This window comes from Abrus precatorius, unplaced genomic scaffold (assembly GCF_003935025.1).
Source record: "Abrus precatorius isolate BTA unplaced genomic scaffold, Abrus_2018 Scaffold4, whole genome shotgun sequence".
In the NCBI taxonomy this organism is placed as follows: Eukaryota; Viridiplantae; Streptophyta; class Magnoliopsida; order Fabales; family Fabaceae; genus Abrus; species Abrus precatorius.
Genome location: NW_020874384.1, coordinates 21,336,625 through 21,355,145, shown reverse-complemented (window position 1 = coordinate 21,355,145; position 18,521 = coordinate 21,336,625). Strand labels below are relative to the sequence as shown.

Sequence of the window (18,521 nt, the reverse complement as noted above, 5' to 3'; positions counted from 1 at the left end):
GATATAGAAAAATTATATATATATATATATATATATATATAAACTAGAGAATTAACTTCCTCCAAAATTTGGAATGTTGGAAGCCATAGATTTCATTTAGATTGGAGCTTTCTATTAAACTACTATTTTTACAACAAACTCCATTAAATTATGATGACAATACATAATATTCCTCACCCTGTTGGTTATTAGCGTGCAATAAGTTTGAGGTTGGAGTTTGCAAAGTTTGGAGATTTATTATTATTATTATTTAAGCAACACAAAGTTAGAGATTGATCTCATATAGTTCTTTTTTTTTTTTTTTGGGCTGCGGGACTTTGCCAGACCTAGAAGGCAAAAAATCTTTTGAAACTTTAACGGCATTGTTTTGGCTTACACAATCACTATAAGCAATTAACATCGAGGACAAAGGGTAGAAAAACACCTTCTAATGTTTTTTTAGTTCTAATGTTTTTTTTAACACATTATTAATTATTAGTAAAATTTTATTAAAAACTACAAAAGTATAAAAAAAATGATTAAATACAAAATATTATCGATATTATTTTTATAATTTTTAACAATTTTATCCAATAAGTACAAATATATTAGAGTGATTTGCCACTACTTCTCTTAACAACAATTTACATACACTTTCAATATTTTTTTATTACTCCTTTCAACATTTTTTTTAATGTGTCTGTTCTTTTTAACATGTGACCAAGAAGTTATAAATCGAAAAAAAATTAAAATATTTATTATCCCAAACTCGTAAAAAATGTTTAATTTATACTTTTTATAATAATTTAAAATATCATATTTAATGATTATTGACATGTTTTGAACATACATTAAAAAATAGTTTTTATATATTTTAATAATTTCATTTTATTTACTTTTTATAAAATTGAAGAACAACTAAATTTGTTTATATTTTTTTAATAATTAATGTGTGTTTGATAGATGATAATAAATAAGATATCAATTAATATAGTAAATGAATGGTATTAATATGTCAAAGATGATGTATCTTGATTTTAATAATTTTTTCTAACTTCATAAATTTTATTTCTTTAATTTATTATTATTTAATTTAATATAATAAAACATTTATTATTATATTAAATTTAGTCTTGTTTTCTTTAATTTTATATTAAACTTTAATATTTTTATTTTTTTTAAAAAAAATTAAATTAAAAAAATACACAAACTTTGATTGATATAACTGGGAACATTTGATTGAGACAATGCCAGTATCACAAACTTTCTGCATGATGCCCAGGGAACAAAAAAAATTAAAATTCTAGTTGTGTTGCTTGCTATGAATTTAAACTTACCATGAACTTTATGCTTAAATACAAGCATATATTTTAAAATTGGTGTTTTTAAAATTAATGCTTGCTAGTTGCTACAGTACTTATAAAATTAAAAAGATATTTTATACTCTTTCTAGATTAATAGTAATAGTTATAATTTCTCTAATATCTTAAATATTAGTACTGAAGTCTTTTTAAATTAAACTACTAACCTAATTATCTATTAGCATAAATTTGACGTGATAATTTTTCCATACATAAAAGAGAATAACAAACTCCTTCAATTATAAAAGATACAGTAAATTTTACCTTTAAACGATAAACATGTTGACATTTGCATAATGTAATGCTGATTTTTTTGTTGTTGTACTTTTATTAAAAATAAAAACTCTTTCCATTATCTTTAATAAAAGTTTTTTAAATACGTTTTTATCTAATATTTTCTTTTAAGAAAACAAAAACTAAAAATAAGTTGGGCTAAAATCGTAAGTTTACCTAAAGAAGGTCGAGAAAACCACATAAAACATTGATTTAATTTAAATCAATTTTATGCATTAATTTCTAAGTACCTGGACAATTAAATGACCTAAAAAATATTCCCATCGCATCCTATTTTTTTTCATCCCTATTCCAGGAAATCATCTTTATATACTAGGAATAATTTTTTATCTTATGCATTCCCACACCAAGATGAAACTTCGAAAAATAAAACCTACAACGTCAACTTCCAGTTGTTATTATTAATCTAAAGCCATTTCAACTTCTGTAACTAGTCAACTCTCGCATCGGTCAACTCCAATACAGGAATACATGGCCCAAAAAAGATAAATATGCAAGACAAATTAACGAGATACTACAATGAACTAAGTTCTACATACATGACACATCCTTATACAATGTTTAGCCATGAAATGGGAAAATACTGTACAGTAAGAGATGTTTCTCTGCTGCTAATTAGCCCTACAACTAAGTGTGTAGAAAATCACAGGAAGCACCCTTCTTGCAGTGTCCACTCTCATGATACTTGCAGAGTCCTCTTTGTCCCCCAAAAGGAGGCCTGGAAGAACCTCCTCTGCTTCCGCTGCCAAATGATGACTGCCTGTTCCAAGATTTACCTCCATAACCAGAATCTCCACCATGGGTACCACGATCCCCTTGGTTGGGGAACCTGTCTCCATTATGACTTTGCTCCCCTCCCCACATGCTTGGATTCCCAGCCGATGCAGCCCAACCAGGATTGGCATTTCCAGGTGCTAGCCCTTGACCAGGCACAACCCAACCTGCGTTCACATTTACATGGGGACGTACTTGACCAGGTCCAGCCCAGCCAACTGCATTCACTGGAGGTAGCCCCTGAGTTGGAGCAACCCATCCGGGATTTGTATTTCCAGGTGGTGGAACCTGCCCAGGCATCCAGTTTGCATTCATATTGGCAGGTAGAGCCCCACCCCAGCTCATATTCTGATTTCCTGGCATGCCCATGCCCCAAGGCATATTAGCTGGAGCTGGTGCTGGAGGAGCTGTAATGTTTGATTGACTACTTGAAGCTGGTGGTCTCCAAGGCTCAGGTGTAGTCATGCCCAGAAATCCAGGTGTGGTTAAACTCCCAGTTGGATTTCCAGTGCTAAAAGAGGCAGCGTTCTGGACAGACGAAGCATCACCCCAGGGGCCATGGGAAGTGGGCTGGGTAGGCATAGTTGCAGGATTACTTGGTTCTATCCTTTGAGACGATGCAACTCCCCAGGCCTGTGGTTCTGGCTTTGGAACCACAGCAGAACCCCAACCTTGAACTTCAGCATGAGTGTTGTGGCTACTCACAACCTGATTTTGCATATTTGCACTTGCCATTTTAATGTCAACACCTGAAGCCAGAACAGGTGCCATTGCTGTTGCTTGAGGATGTAACTGAGTAGTATCTGTAGAAGCTTGAGTCATCCCAGGTTGTGAACTTGAACCTTTTTCAGCATTCTGTACGACATTCTCTTGGTGCATTACCACAGCAGCCTGCATACCTGCATGACCGCCTGGGAATGAATTGCCTAAGAGAGACCCAGCCACCTGGACAGGTGTTGGTGACCATTTATTTTCAAAAGCCTGCCCCTTAGTCCCACCAGGAGTAACCTGGGGAGTAGGTGAAGGAAGATTTGTTGATTCATTTCTAACACCAGTATCAGACCCCCAGCCATTTGCTGGGTTTTTCGGGACCTCAACTGCTAATGGAGTTCTACTTGCTAAAGAAATCATATTATCTTTAGATCTCCAACTTCCTCCATTGGTTTGTCCAGGAGAACCCAGAGTACCATGTGAATTCCAAGATCCACTATTTTGATCAAATGTTGGCCTTTCTCCGACTTGACCTTCTATACCCTGTTGTGCAGACTTCCTAGAGAATGAGGATGAGTAATGTAAATCATGCACCGTTTGGGCCTTATCCACCATTGATGGTTCTTTAGAAAACTTCCCTGCCAAGGCATCCGTTAAGAGTATAGATTCATCCTGCTTCTCAGTGCTTCTCCAAATCCTCAAATCAGCAGGAAAATATCCTGTGTTACTCCATTTACGTAGCTGCACCATGGAAAATGGTCCCTGAACTTTTCCAGATGGATCCTGGTAATGCCACATCTTTTCTGTTTCATTAATTTTCACAGCTGGGGGAGCTATTCCAGCAGAAGATGGTGCTGCAGAAGCTTCTAACACAGCAGTAGAAAAAGGCTCTGATGTTACCAATGATTGGGTAGTTTTAGCACCACTTTCCAAGCTTGAAGATAGCTTTTGCCTTTCCCAGCTATTGGATAGTTGAGATTCTCTGTCTCTTCCCAGGTGCAATTGAACATCATTTAGTACCTCAGTAGCATTAGAAGCATTATCACCTTTGATTGAAAATCCCTTATTAGACAAATTTCTGCTAAGTTCCTGATTCACGTTAGAATAATTCCTTGTTCCACTCCAAGGATCACTTGAAATAGAACCACTTCTAGGAGAAACAATTTCTCTCCCCCTCCTTCCAAAGGCAGCAGACCCTCTAGGTCTCATGTAGTTTTCTGCAGGCATAGAATCACCAAACGTTAGAAAAAAGGTCAAACAAAAAGGAGTTTACAAGATCAAACAGTATTAACTCTACCTTGTCTTTTATCATCCATTTCATCTTCATCTTCTTCAGACTCATAACTTGGATCCATATTTGGATCCACATGTATTTCTGGAATCTCCTCCAGTCTCCGTTGACGTTCTTCTGGTGTTTTCAACAGCTGCAATTTCTCTACACATTCTCTGAGCGTGAGAGGAAATTAAGGATCAATACAAAATAGAACTCGAGTTCATAGTCAACTTCAATTCATCAGAAAAATTAGTATGTTAAAAATAATATGATAACAGACAAGTAGTAGGGCCCATAAAAACATTATCATGAAGAAAAAAAATTATAATGACTAATATCCATATCAACCCAAAGATAGGTGTTCCATAACATGAAAATACACTGTGAAATCCTTCAATACGTATGGAAATTGTTACAAATAGCTGAAAATACAAAAATAAAAAAGGCTTATGAAGAGTGAGTTATTAGAAATTAACCCACTAAACTCACCTAACTATGTATGTGTTTGGCAAGTGAAAAACTTATTACGGAACAGATTTGTTTTACAACATATCATTTTTAAATTTTTTGCATATCTCATTTGGCTTTCCAAGTAGGTAGAAAATCAAAATGTTCACTTAACAAACACCTCTAAAAATTTTCTTCTTTCAGATGAGAAGATTGCATCTTAAGAATTATCAATTCCCCATTTGTAGTGGCTGTGGCAACTATAAATTGATAAAAATGATAAAAAAAAAAATAAAAAATCCATGGATTTCTATCTCCATGTCCTGATAATGCCATATATAATGTTTAAGTTGAGATATTGTAGCTTGATATTCTTCTAATTTGTTGTATAGTTTCCTTAAATAGATTGATCGTAATCCCAAAACTCTAGGAATTGTCTGTTATATATAAATAACGTAATCATCATTCGTGAGATACAGCAAATATATTCTCCATTCAGTTTCAAGTGTTTATAAACAACATGACTGACGAGAAAACATTAAATTGGAGGAAAATAAATCAAGCAATGAGACAAGAAATCAAATTATTAAACTGCATCAAGGAAACACAAAGTAATAAGCACCAAATACTGCCAGATATATCATATCTGATTTTTTTTAAGGGAAAAGGATATTCTTTTCTGCGTCCTTTCTCACTAGCTCTATCACGAAGATGACTCAGCCGCACTATCTCTGTTTCGAGCCACTATAAAAGAAAAAAAATTGAAATAGATTACAAGGACCAGAACATATATTTAAAATGTCGCTGATAAAAAAAATTGTCTATAAGACAATAAAACATTAGGAAATGAGATGAGCACTTAATGAAAATACACCTAGAAAATCAATTTAATAATTTAAATTAACTAGGACAATCAGTAAACTTTCAAAGTGAAGTACTCCTTTGTAAACTTGTGTTAAAAAACTTGAATCTAACTCACTCTCAAAAGCTAACTCATAAGAGGAGGACTAATATAACCTTTATAAAGAGTATTCTATCTCTATTCTTGACCAATGTAGGATATCTTAATACACTCTCTTCATGCCCATGATTAGACATCTGGTAAGTGAAATTTGTAGAACTGAACATTTGCACAGGTGGAGGTCCAACAGGACTGTTGAAAAACTTGGGCCTCACATCCAACATTTAAACTGGATAGGCTCTAATATCATATTAAGAAACTTATACCTCACATCTAAAAGCTAGCTCATAGGAGAACTACCTAGTCTTTATAAGGAGTATAAAGACTATTCCTAACTAATGTAAGACAACTTAACATACCTCCCTCACATCCAGGATTAGACATCTGGTTCATGAAATTTGTAAGACTGAATATTTGCACAGATGAAATCTAATATGACTGAACATCTGTGGGTAACCCAACATTCAAATAAGCTTTGAAATCATATTAAAAAACTTTAGTCTAACTCTCAAAAGCTAGCTCATAGGAGGAGGACTACCCTAGTCCTTATAAGGAGTATTCTGCTTCTCTTCATGACCAAAGTGAAACATCTTAACAACTTGCAAAGTGAATATGTTAGTCTTATTTCAGAATTTATATCATAAGAGTTTCTTGACCATTGTTACTAGGCCTCAGACAGATTTAAACTTCAAATGATCAACGTAAGAGTTTAACAACAGAAAGAATATCATGACCCCTCTTCCCCATGCAATTGCACTAAATATTGAATTTTCATCAATCTAATTTACATTGGCATTTCACTATTGAAACCTTTACATCTATTAAAAAACCTCACTTGTCCATAAGGTAATTTTATTCAATACAACAACAACAACAACAAAAGCCTTATCATATTGAAGTCAGTTATATGGATCAAACAACATCATTGAGCTCAAAATAACACAATACATCAATGAAATCACATTAACAAGGACACAGTGTAAGAAATTAGGAAATTTTGAAAGATGAGTGAGCATGCACTCCCCAACAAGAAAGTAAAGAACAACTCACATCTTTTACTCTAACAGCCTGAAGTATCAATGCTTTGTCCTGAATGTCACCCTACAAGCACAAATGTGTGTCCTCACTCCTCAGAACAAATATAACATCTGATGGCTGAAAGTATGATTATATTGAATGTAAAATTACCACAGTTAGCCGGTTTATGAGGCCACACTTTATGCTTTGACGGAGACGCTTGCATTCATCCTAACAGAAAGCCAATCAATATCTTAAGGAAGAAAAACATTAATCCAAAGCACAAGGTCAAATTGAACGAATTATCATTTCTGAGAAAATCTAAAATCAGAATAATATATTCTCATCATCATATGGTTAAGAGTGAACTACTAAATTAATCATTCAAAGATCGGTGTATCACCTAATTAGTCCTCTAAAGATTTTTTTAATCAAATAAGTCCCTAAAAAAAAACTCTAAAACATCATTTTTATCCTTATGAAGGACTAAAGTGGTGACACAAAAGGACTAATTAGGTGCATAAATTTTTACAAAACCACTATGATGGCATACTAATATTTGGATGACCAATTTAAGGATTCACTCTATGGTTAAATAAGCAGCTGCCAAGTTGCCCTCACAGTCCATTCTTGACCGGTAGAAGCAACCAGTAAGAAGTATAGCTGATTATCAAAAGGAATATTTCCCTTCATGCAATTGGAATGAATTAGAGTTTGGGGATCTAAAATGACTTTTAAAATGAATTACTGCAAACCCCAACTGTAACAGAATACAATCAACAAAAAGGAGAGGTGAAAAATGAAAAAAAATGTCGTGCATTGACTCACCTCTGTGAACTCCTGGTTAGAGATAATATCAATCGATACAATCTCTGTCTTGTTTAAATTTAAGATTTCTAGCAAGATATCTGTCATCCTTTTACCAACTTTATATGCCTCTGCTGCTTTGCATGTACCTAACCATAAAGATAATTAAAAAGAACACAATGCAAAGTTTATTTTACATTGCAAATAATGATAGAATGAAAGTTGTCTAGATATTTACCTACAACCTGAACCAGCCTATACAAGTCTTGCTTCTGACCACTACCAGAAATTCTTATTCTCACAAAAGAACCAACAACTTTATCATGAAACTTCTCGGTATCTTCAAGTAGATCTTCCACCAAATTACGTCTTAGATAAATTAAATTAATATTATGATTATCAATGGCTGCATAATCATCAACATTAGATTGAAGTCCTCTCTCATCACCCTTCTTACGATTTTTGCGTTTCTTATCTTTGCCAGCTTTGACATATGAATTGGGATTCCCATCACCTTCCAAATGACTAATTTCAGTGTCAACAACACTTCCCTGCAGATCTTCAGCCTGAGAATCCTCTTTTAGAAGGAAATGGGATTCAAGAAGTTTTAACATTTCAAAATGTCCTACTCTTGGTTTACCAAACAGATTTTGAAGTCTTGCATCACAAATAATCTGACTTTTTCTGCGTGGATCTCGAAGTTTATTTCTTTTAATATACTCTAGCAGAAGAGCCTGGACATCAAACTGAGACAAAACAGATTTGTCTCCATTTCTCATGTGCATGACAAACTCCAAAAGCTCTTTCGAAGCCCAGTCAGAGCTGTCATCTCCAGATGGCCCATCAGCACCAAGCATTCTCACAGCACTATATGAATTACCTTCTTTGGAATGGGACTTTGCCCTTTTCTTGGCCTTTCTTCTTTTAGAATGATTCAAATCTACATTCTCATATGAGCTATCTGAATCTGATCCTCTATCATTACTGGCATCAAAAAGTTCATCCGGTGATTCCTCTTTTGAAGGAAGCATATCAGATCCCTTCCAAGGGTTTTTAGCTTGAGTTAGTTCATCAAATGTTAGAGATAGTTTTTCTTTCAGATCTATGTAGTAGTCCTTGAAGAGATATTCCCAGCTGTTTTTGTCATCAAAATCTACTTGCCCCTGCACCAAGCACGAAAAAAACCATTATTAGTCAAAAGGAGATGCCCCTAATTAGTACATTATAAATTCACATATCTACATTTTATCTTCAAAGGAGTATACTTATAGGGGATATGTCTGCTTGATAGTTGATAGGCTTGTAGTAACTGTTGATGTGGAACTGTTTGATATGTTAAGAATATAATGCAGCATATTGTATGGTATAAACACAATGAAATAAAAAAAGCATTACAACAATCATTAAGAATAGAGAAGAAAGGAAGGGAAATAGTTATCGCATTCTCATCAGGATTCTGGACTATTTCTTTTCTAGAAAGGGAAAGAAATACAGTTATTCTTCTTTAGGAGCACAATTACATCCCCCTCAAACTTAATTCTGTAAGTTGAAAAGTAATTCTGCCATCAACTAATGTTGTTTGGCAAATGAAAACCAAAATGACTTCGTGCCTGAAAAATCCCTGCAACTTTAGGACAGACACAATCAAACAACAAAATCACTTGACATTCTTCCAAATTAATTCTGCTCTACAAGCAACTCCCTCAAATGCAATATGTTGTTTATCTAGGCACCACCTAGTATTGGCAAGTAAGCTTCACCAATTGCCTCCAACCAAGTTCTTAATGAAAGAACCAAACATAGTTTATCAAAGAAAAGCTTCAGTCAAGCAAAAAGAATGACTTTGGCAACTCCAACAACCAGTTAGAACTTAGAAGATATATTTACTAAATCCCTTGAAAGGACCTCGAGTTGATTTTATCTTTAACAAGCTTAGTTCATGATATATATGCTCCAGCTTGATGGGAGTGTTAGGATTTAGCACATGCTTCTTAATTCTTATGCTTCACATGATCATTGCATTATTTCTCCTAGTTACTAGATACAGTAACCAACATCATATAGGAAATCGTGCCAATAATAAGAGATAATTATTGCACTCATAATATTCTTGTATATGAATGTAACCAGTTGCATGATAACACACAATTCCAAAAAAATCCTTTTTCACTTCATCACTTTCCAGTTCCACCATATATCAATCTTCAAATTCTATATTATGGTTATCCAATCCCCTAAACAAAGCCAAAATAGCTAAATCTCCAAGCCCATCCTGTTTGAGTTGAGCCAACAAATTGACTTGTCTACTTATGTTAATATGCAATGCAAGCCCAGGAATGATCAGAAATTCTAAAATGTAACCCAAAAAAAAACTTCAGACAGACAGAGAAGTTAGCCACAAGAAAAGTAAATATCAAGAAACATAGAACCACTACTATTTTGAAACTACCTGAAGCTCAGCAGAAGGATAAACACTCATTATTCCAAAATGCACAATATCATTTTAAAACAACAATTTTGCAAGAAAACATATGACAAGAAAAGGTGGTAGGGAGAAGAGTTATACCATATTGTTTCCTTGTTCATTCTGTTCAATCAACATCACGGTTCTCATGCATGTCTCACAAAAGCCCTTGTTTCCTCTAACACATAAGATAACAGCATCTTTGATGCATACCTTGCACAAAGAAAATGTACATGTATAGCACATATAGTATGCATTCCTTTCACAGTTGCTGCAAAGATGCCAACCTGTGGTCACAAAGATCAAAGATATGGAAAGTCAGATACAGAAAAGCCATGTATGCATGATTATGAGAACTTCTTCACCAATTTATCATTTATCAGAAAAAAGCCGTGGAAAAGGAGCTCCTGATGTTTATTATGATAATTGGGCAAGGCAACAGTTGAGATTGTGTTGGTCAACAAAATTTTGGGTTTGAATGTTTATAAACTAGGTAATTTCAGCAAAGGTGGGAAGTCCAAAAAAGAATATTGAAAACTTTCTCCAATGTCATGCTCATATGAGAATCTCAATTTACAAACCATATGCACATTCTTGATTTCAACAATGTTGAAATTATTAAGGTTTTAGGTATTGAGGAAGGAGAAGGAGACGAGAAAGACTTCGATAATATTTCCTTGATATCATCATGATGACATTGCTCATAAAACCTAACACTAACCCTTGTTTATACTAACTATCTTGAATTTGGGTAAAATCTAACTTAACTCCAAAGGCTAACTCATGACATGAAGATTGTCTATGTCTTTATAATCTATATGTTGGCCATTTCTATAGTTGATATGAGAACTCAACACAACCACTCACATCCAGGAATAAACATATGGAGCGTAGAGATTGTAGAACTAATTATTTTACATTTCACTTGGAAAGCCATGTGGCTAGATTTATTGCCCTAGGAAATCAATGGGGCCTTGATTGCCCAGAAAATTTTGAAGGGTTAAATTCATTTTTGCATAGTTAAGGATGACCTAATATAAAATTTTGAAAAAAAAGGGTTGAATATGAAAATTGAAAGAAGAGTGTTAGGCATGGAGGAGGAGAAGGAGAGCAAAAGGTTGGAGGAGGAGATAGGGGAGACGCAAATTTCACTTAAGCAAACAAAATTTGCTTAAACGAATTTTGCATACAAATTGTTTGTCATTTTTTTCATTTTCACTTAAGCGAGTCCATTTTTACGTTCAGTTCTCACCACAATGGGAAAGAATCCAGATCCCTATTTTAGCCATTTCAGAAGTGGACATGGGATCTCAACAACTCATAGTATTAATTAAATAAGGAACCAAATAATGAGACATAAAGAAGTACAAAAACTAAGAAAATAGAGAAATTAATCCTAAGAGATATCTAAGATGCCCCAAAATATTGTAAGATATAATCTAGATATTATTAGACAATCTAAAATAATTTTAAGATACTATAAGATATGATCAAAAACTATTGGATATTTTCATATATTCTAATAAGTCACTCTCTCCAACCTACTTTTTAAACAAGCCATCTCCAAACCTCCAAGGGAAATTTGGGCATCTCAAATATATTGAAGCAAGTTCACAATAATCAAACCATAAGCATTATCTACATGTCTCCGTTAAAATTCAAACTCTGATGGTAAAAGAGTTTCAAGATTCATAAGGCTCTAGTTAACCATTGGCAAATTAACGCAAACATAGAACTAACTAACCATCAAAAGAAAAAGTAATTAAACAAAGATGAGGAGGAGGAAACATACCACAATTCCACTTTCCCTTGGCTCGAAAGAAGGCCTCGTCACGATTAACGCAAGAAGGATGGTAGGCCTTGGGGCATCCCCTAGTCAAAACCAAAGAAAAGGCAATGAGTTTCCCAAATAAACATAAACATGAGAATGGATACAATTTGAAAAGTTATTCACCTGCGATCGCAAAGCACAAGGTCACCCCCATCAAAGCAAATAAAACAAACGTCCTCTTCCATCTTTTTCTTGGATGCAACTCTCCCTGTAGACTTAGCATTCTTCCCAGCCCCACGCTTCCTCTTCCCACCACTGACACTCGCACTCTTCTCCTCCTCTATCTCCTCTGCACCCTCTGTATCTTCTGCCATTGCCATACCACCATCCCCATCAGCACCAGCTTCTTCTTCCTCTTCTTCTTCTACTTGTTGGTGCTCTTCTTCTTGTTCCATCAAAGCCTCGTCCTCTTGCTGTTCTTCCTCTTCTTGTTCCACCAAAGCATCGTCTTCTTGGTGTTCTTCTTGTTCCAACAAAGCCTCATCTTCTTGTCGTTCTTCTTCGTGTTCCAACAAAGCGTCATCTTCTTGGCGTTCTTCTTCGTGTTCTAACAAAGCATCGTCTTCTTGGCGTTCTTCTTCTTGTTCCATCAAAGCACCTTCATTCATCTTCCCATCCTCGGTCTCTTCCTTATGAATTGGGAAACTCCCTTCGCCTTCCACCTTCTCCGTCTCCAAAGCCGCATCGGTTCCTTCATTCCCCGTTCCCTTCTCCTTCGTCGCATCGGCGTTGGCTTCACTCAACTCCGCGGTCACAGCCTCAAGGTCTCCGGCGTGGAGCTGTGCCGGCGGAAAATCCCCTACGGCGGCGTCGGGAAGATTTTGCAGGCGAGCGTGGCATTGTGGGGAGTGTTTTGGGAGTTGAGCTTCGTCGTCGTCGGCATCCATATGGAAGAGGGATTGAAATCCCTAAGGAGATGGAATTGAATTTAGGAAAAATTTAAGTTATTAAAATGAAAATGAAAAGGAAAAGAAAAATGAAAGGGGATTTGTGTTGTGTGGGCTATAAAAGAGGGTAACGAATTGGGACGCGCGGTCGCAGAGGCAGAGAGATGGGTGCGTTTGCATAGCGAAGTGGTTCTTCTCTCTGAGTTGTGTGTTTCCGAAAGACCAAACTACCCTTGCTCCCTTCTCACAATAACGATGTTGCCTTGTGCCCTAGGACTAGTTCACTACTTGCCCTGCCCTTCCTCTTTTTCTCAACCCCCACCCAAAAACATGATAACCATGCTCCCATCAAACAGGATCAGTGTTATTAAATAAATATGTTATATTTTTTATTTTTTACAAAAATAATCAATTATTTCATTTATTTATCATGAATTAATATTCTATTTTATTAATAATTCTTTTACTACTTTATAAAGTAATTATTAAAAATATATATATGTATTTATTATCTCAAAAATATAAACAATATTTAATAGTTTCTTTGTTTACTAATAAAGAGTATTTGTAGGTGTGAAAAGTATGAGAGTTTTGAACTATCTTTCTAAAAAATGTTTATAATATTAAATAGTTAAATTATAGATAATTATATAAATCTAACAATAAATAAATATATTAAAAAATCAGTCACTAATACACATAAAAAAAGTCTTTACTTTTTATAATTAATATCATAAAAATATTTATATTTATTTTAAATAATTTAAAGAGAGTATTCTTAATTTATAAATTAAAAAAATTATGAATTGTAATTTTCTATTAGTGAGATAGAAATTTTAAAACCTATAATTAAAATATAAAAAATAGAATTAAAATTAATCTTGAAAATTATTTTTAAAGTGACTGCTTAATATGGGAAAAGTTGCATAACCTTGTGAAAAGGGAAAACATTGCGTAAAAACTTTATCATTCCAAATAAACATTTCATGTTCAACTTATAAATTTAGAAATTAAACCTGACTCAAGCTTTATAAAACTTAATTTAACCCTTCCTATTTTTTATCTCCAACTTTTCAACTTAACTCTACTTGTTTATATTCTTAACTCAAATTATTTGAATAATTTGTCAAATCTTACCTCTTATTGGTACTTTGACCGATAGATCAATAATTATAAGATACAGATTATTTTTTTATTTAGTATAATAAATTATTTATCATTTCTGTTTAACTTTTTTATATTATAAGATACACACTTTTTAAATAAATTAAAAATATTGTAATTATACTGAAAAACTATTATTCCAGTAAATAAATATTCATTTTAATTATTTATTTTCATAATATTTTCTGAATTTAACAGTTTTCTTCACTTTAATATATTATTATTATATTTAATCATTTTTATTTTGTTTTTAATTGTTATATTTGATGTATATTTATCAAAACAAAACACCAATAGATTACATGGAGTAATCAATAATGAAAAAGAAATTATTAAATAAAGAAAAGTAAAAGTAAAATCATACACCAGAGACAATCCGTAAAGATACCGACGGATTTATTGCATTTTCATCATCGTCTATTTGACTGAATTGGGAGAAACGTTGAGCTTCATAAAAGTTTTAAATCTTTGAAGCTTCGATTGGTCTTTTTCCTTGCTGATAATAGTGGAAATAGATCTCAGTATAATTTTTCACCGGTCTGTATAATATTGGCCTGTCCTCGCTAACTAGCTTATCCAGCGGTTTAATCTCTTTTTCTGGGTCCGGGATGCAGAACATTGCTACTGTTAGCCTTTCCTTTTCTGCATTTACCACCACCCTGTGTACTGGGCTCCGGAATATTCCATTGCTCATTATCTGTTCATCACATTCCACATGTTCTCACTCAAGCATTATTATTGTATCAGTCAATTCCATTAACGTGTTCAGAGTCCTAAGAACATTCTATCTAATCCAAATATGTTCACAAAAATTTATTAAAAACTACAAAAATATTAAAAAAATAATTAAATTAGAAGTAAAAATTATTAAATTAAAAGTAAGACTCATATAATGTTTATAATTGTTAATAAATTTTAACTAATAATTAAGTGTGTATCTAATATTTTACTTATTTTGCAAAATATGATGAAATCTCGTTAACTTTAATCCTTAAAATTAATAAAAATAATAATAAAGTTAATAGGATTTTATAATATCTTATCAAATACAATTTTTAAAAAAAAATAAGGATTAAAGTGAATAATAATACTTAAAATTTCAGATGTGATAGTAGTGATTTACTCTGTTATTACCTCTATTTGATCACCAACATTAATGAGGAGAGCATAAGGGATGATTGGAACTTTAAACCACTGATCATCTTTGAGGATTTGCAAGCCTTCTACTTCTTTGTCTTGCAACAGAAAGGTTATGGTGGATCCATCAGCATGTGGCTTCACGCCAAGAACATGATCAGGCATGGGGCATGGAGGGTAATAGTTAAATCTCAGACACATTGAATCTCTCTCTCCACCTTCGTTTAGGAAGCAGTCCTCTTCCAAGTCCAGGGACTTTGCCATGGCCTTTAAAATGACTTCATTTAGTAGCTTAAGGCTTTCGGTATACTGTAGGACAGTGTTCCTGCATTAATGTCACAAACGCAAGAGAAATGGAAGAAATTCCTTGTCCAAAAATGTAGTTCTATGCTTGTGTCAAAATTAGAAAATAGAAATAGGAATTTAGATGACTACAGGGAGCTGTTTTGATTGAAAAATATGGTTTTCTATTAACTACTTCATGTGAAAGAACATTCCATAGTTATTGTGAGCTAGAGGCGAAAACAATGTGTATACCTGAAATCATTGGGCTTTTCGGGCCAAACTTGGAACTTCCTCTGGTCTTCAGGCAGCACCTTCAGGTATATTCTGTCAGTCCAGTCAAGCCTTTGTTTTTCTGAAAATATTGTATCATTGCCATATCCTTCAATACCGTTTGGTTCCCTTGCAGATTTTTGCTTTTCTTTCATTGGAAGTTCAAAGAATTGCTTTGAAACTTCTCTCACTTTGTCCAAAAATGAGCCCTTGATACCGTGATTTATTGCCTGCATCCCACAAAAACAATTGAGAATATCATCGGGCATTTGCTCCACGCACCATAAAAATAAATTAAGAATATCATTTTTGGGTTAGTGAAAAATAATTGCCTCTTGCTTTACATTTTTTAAACTTACAACTTCAATATCTAATATTCTTTTTAAACTTACTTTGATATTTCCAAGTTGATTTTATGAACTTATACCAAAGAAAGCGAGTCATCTAATTTTCGTAAAATCCCTAAGAAACAGACGTCTAATCTGATGCTTGAATGTTCTCGATTGTTGAAACGAGACACGCATCCATATTTCATACTATGGTGGCTTGATTTACATATATGATAACTTCTTCTCTGCAGACAGATAAATATGCAACAACTTGGGTACCTAGCTTTTATCATTTCCATTTCTAATGTGTTTCTACTCTCTATTCTGTTACCGTCGTGAATCTATAAAGTTAAAGGGATTATGATAATGATGAAAAGAACTTTGACCATGCCTGAAAATATATAAGCATTCATTTATAAACTACATAAACTACAGCTACTAAAGTTTCAGTTAACGTGGATCAGGCCTATAGCCATTCAAATATGAATCTAAATAAGCATTTACTTAGAGTGGATTTGAATTCACATTATAAAGAATCTATAACCGTAGATATAATATAAAAAGTTTCAGCTAATAGCATTAAAATAACCGTTAATTCATAAACATTTGATGTGAATCCAAACACACTAATTCATGTCAGAAGACTTATAAACACGGATCATAAGTTATAAAATACTACTTCTATCCAATTTTTTTTATAAGAAATAAAATATATCATTTTTTTATTATAAAAAATAAATGATAGATTCATGCATTAATTATTAAATTTTTTTTATTAGTATAATTAAATATACAAATTATTAACTATATTATTTAATATTATAGATATTTTAAAAATAAAATTTATATTTATAAAAAATATAATAAAATTAATTATTTTTCTTGATATGGTAATTTAGTATTTTATTTATTAGAAGAAGTATGGAAAGGGATTAGTATTGAAGTAAATATTGATGTTAGGCATTTAAAGTGAATCCACACATGCTATTGGTGATTTAATTATTTTTCTAAAAATTAAAACCATCCTTAAATTGAATTTCCAAAAACGAGGTACGATATAAGATAATGTGATGAAGTTGAGTTATCTATCTGATAAACAGGAACCGAATAAAGTGAAATGATAGAAATGATGAACCTGAAAGCAGCCCCATGAAGTGAGTGCAGAGTGGAGTTTAGGAAGCTCTTGTTGTGCAGTGGATGGAGAAGAGAGGAGGTTTAAGGTCAACAACGGGAATATGAATATCTCGGGAAGCATCTCCAAATCCATCAACGCCTTCTTCGTAAATATAATTTTTGGGCAGAGTTTCAGAATTGAAGAGCAGCTCTTGGACAGGCTTACCAATTATCGGTATCTCCGCAGATTCTGCCATGATTCAGTTGAATGAAGGAACACAAAGGCACATCGACGACTAGAGAGGTCTAGTTTATGTTTATTTATTTGGTCCAGAAATGTTAGCGATATATTTATAAGTTAAAATTTATTCGAGAATTTATTAAATGTTATAAAAATTATTTAGATTTTATTTTTTAATTACTAATTTAATATATTTTTTCGTATAACTTTTCGGGTGTCTGTCTTTAACAATCGCTAATTTGGGCTTTCGTGGCGATCATCGCAGCTTGATCCAGTCTGCACGTAAATGTCTCGAGTGATGTGCATTATCTGTATTTACTTGATTTTATTTTTTGTTTGTAAGTCAATGTATTAAACCGTTTATTCGCAAGTTTAACCCATTTAACGTAATGGTGTAAATGAATTAGCCTATTCGGAAATTATTTCTGCTCAGCTCACTAAATGTTGTTTGTTTATTTAGTTAAATGAATAAATAGTTCAACGATTTAAATTAGTTAAATTTAAACTTTATACGATTGATATTATTAATTTGTGTATACTTTAATAATTAACATTTTATTTATTATATATTTAATTAAACTTATTTGTTATGAATGAAGATTTGACTGAGTAATAAGTGATTTAGTAAGATCTTGAGTTCAAGTCATCTAAATTAAATCAGATGAAAAAAAATTATTTATTATCATATATTTGTATATATTATATATTTAATTTTAATAGTTGTATTTTGAATAAATAGCTTTTAAAAATAAATATAATATTTTTACTGTCAAATATTTTATTTTTAATCTTGTACAATTTTTATGTATATAAAATTACTTTTAATACCATTTTAAAATTCTAAATTAATAAATCAAACCTAATTTTGAACTTTTTAACCAAGCCGAGTTAAACAATTTGATTTATTTAAACTAATAAACTAGACTCAAATATCTCATTTATATTTACAAATGAAGCCTACTCAATTAATTAAGATACACTGAATGACTTTTATATTATTACAAAAATCAATGACTCTTATTGATGTAATAATATATAATTAAATGACAATGTAAAAATATTTTAGATTACCGATGTGTTTAAATTAAATCTTTTTATTAAGAAAATATAATAAGTTTTAACAATAAAATATGCTAGTCCAAAATAATCGAAGAACATGACCATGCTGAAGATATC

At 32.6% G+C, this 18,521-nt stretch overlaps 1 protein-coding gene and 1 pseudogene across 1 annotated transcript; both read right to left on the bottom strand.

The window, feature by feature from the left end:
* Positions 1-1,989: 1,989 nt before the first annotated feature.
* Positions 1,990-13,064, bottom strand: LOC113865790 (zinc finger CCCH domain-containing protein 19). Its single transcript, XM_027500540.1, has 10 exons — positions 12,043-13,064; positions 11,881-11,960; positions 10,191-10,375; positions 7,863-8,787; positions 7,646-7,773; positions 6,989-7,048; positions 6,851-6,901; positions 5,513-5,583; positions 4,417-4,571; positions 1,990-4,336 (listed from the first exon to the last, which is right to left on the bottom strand). Exons 1-10 carry the CDS (start codon positions 12,804-12,806, stop codon positions 2,262-2,264), a joined length of 4,494 nt encoding a protein of 1,497 aa, XP_027356341.1. The 5' UTR covers positions 12,807-13,064; the 3' UTR covers positions 1,990-2,261.
* Positions 13,065-14,359: 1,295 nt separating this feature from the next.
* Positions 14,360-17,413, bottom strand: LOC113865791 (annotated as a pseudogene).
* Between the last annotated feature and the right edge of the window lie 1,108 nt (positions 17,414-18,521).

Bases quoted from the DNA above. Each gene is read 5' to 3' on its own strand.
- LOC113865790 (XM_027500540.1), bottom strand. From the start codon at position 12,806: ATGGATGCCGACGACGACGAAGCTCAACTCCCAAAACACTCCCCACAA. The intron at 11,961-12,042 runs GTGAATAACTTT...GGTTTTGACTAG, and splicing joins CTTGTGCTTTGCGATCGCAG to GGGATGCCCCAAGGCCTACC. The intron at 4,337-4,416 runs GTAGAGTTAATA...CTATGCCTGCAG, and splicing joins AATGGATGATAAAAGACAAG to AAAACTACATGAGACCTAGA.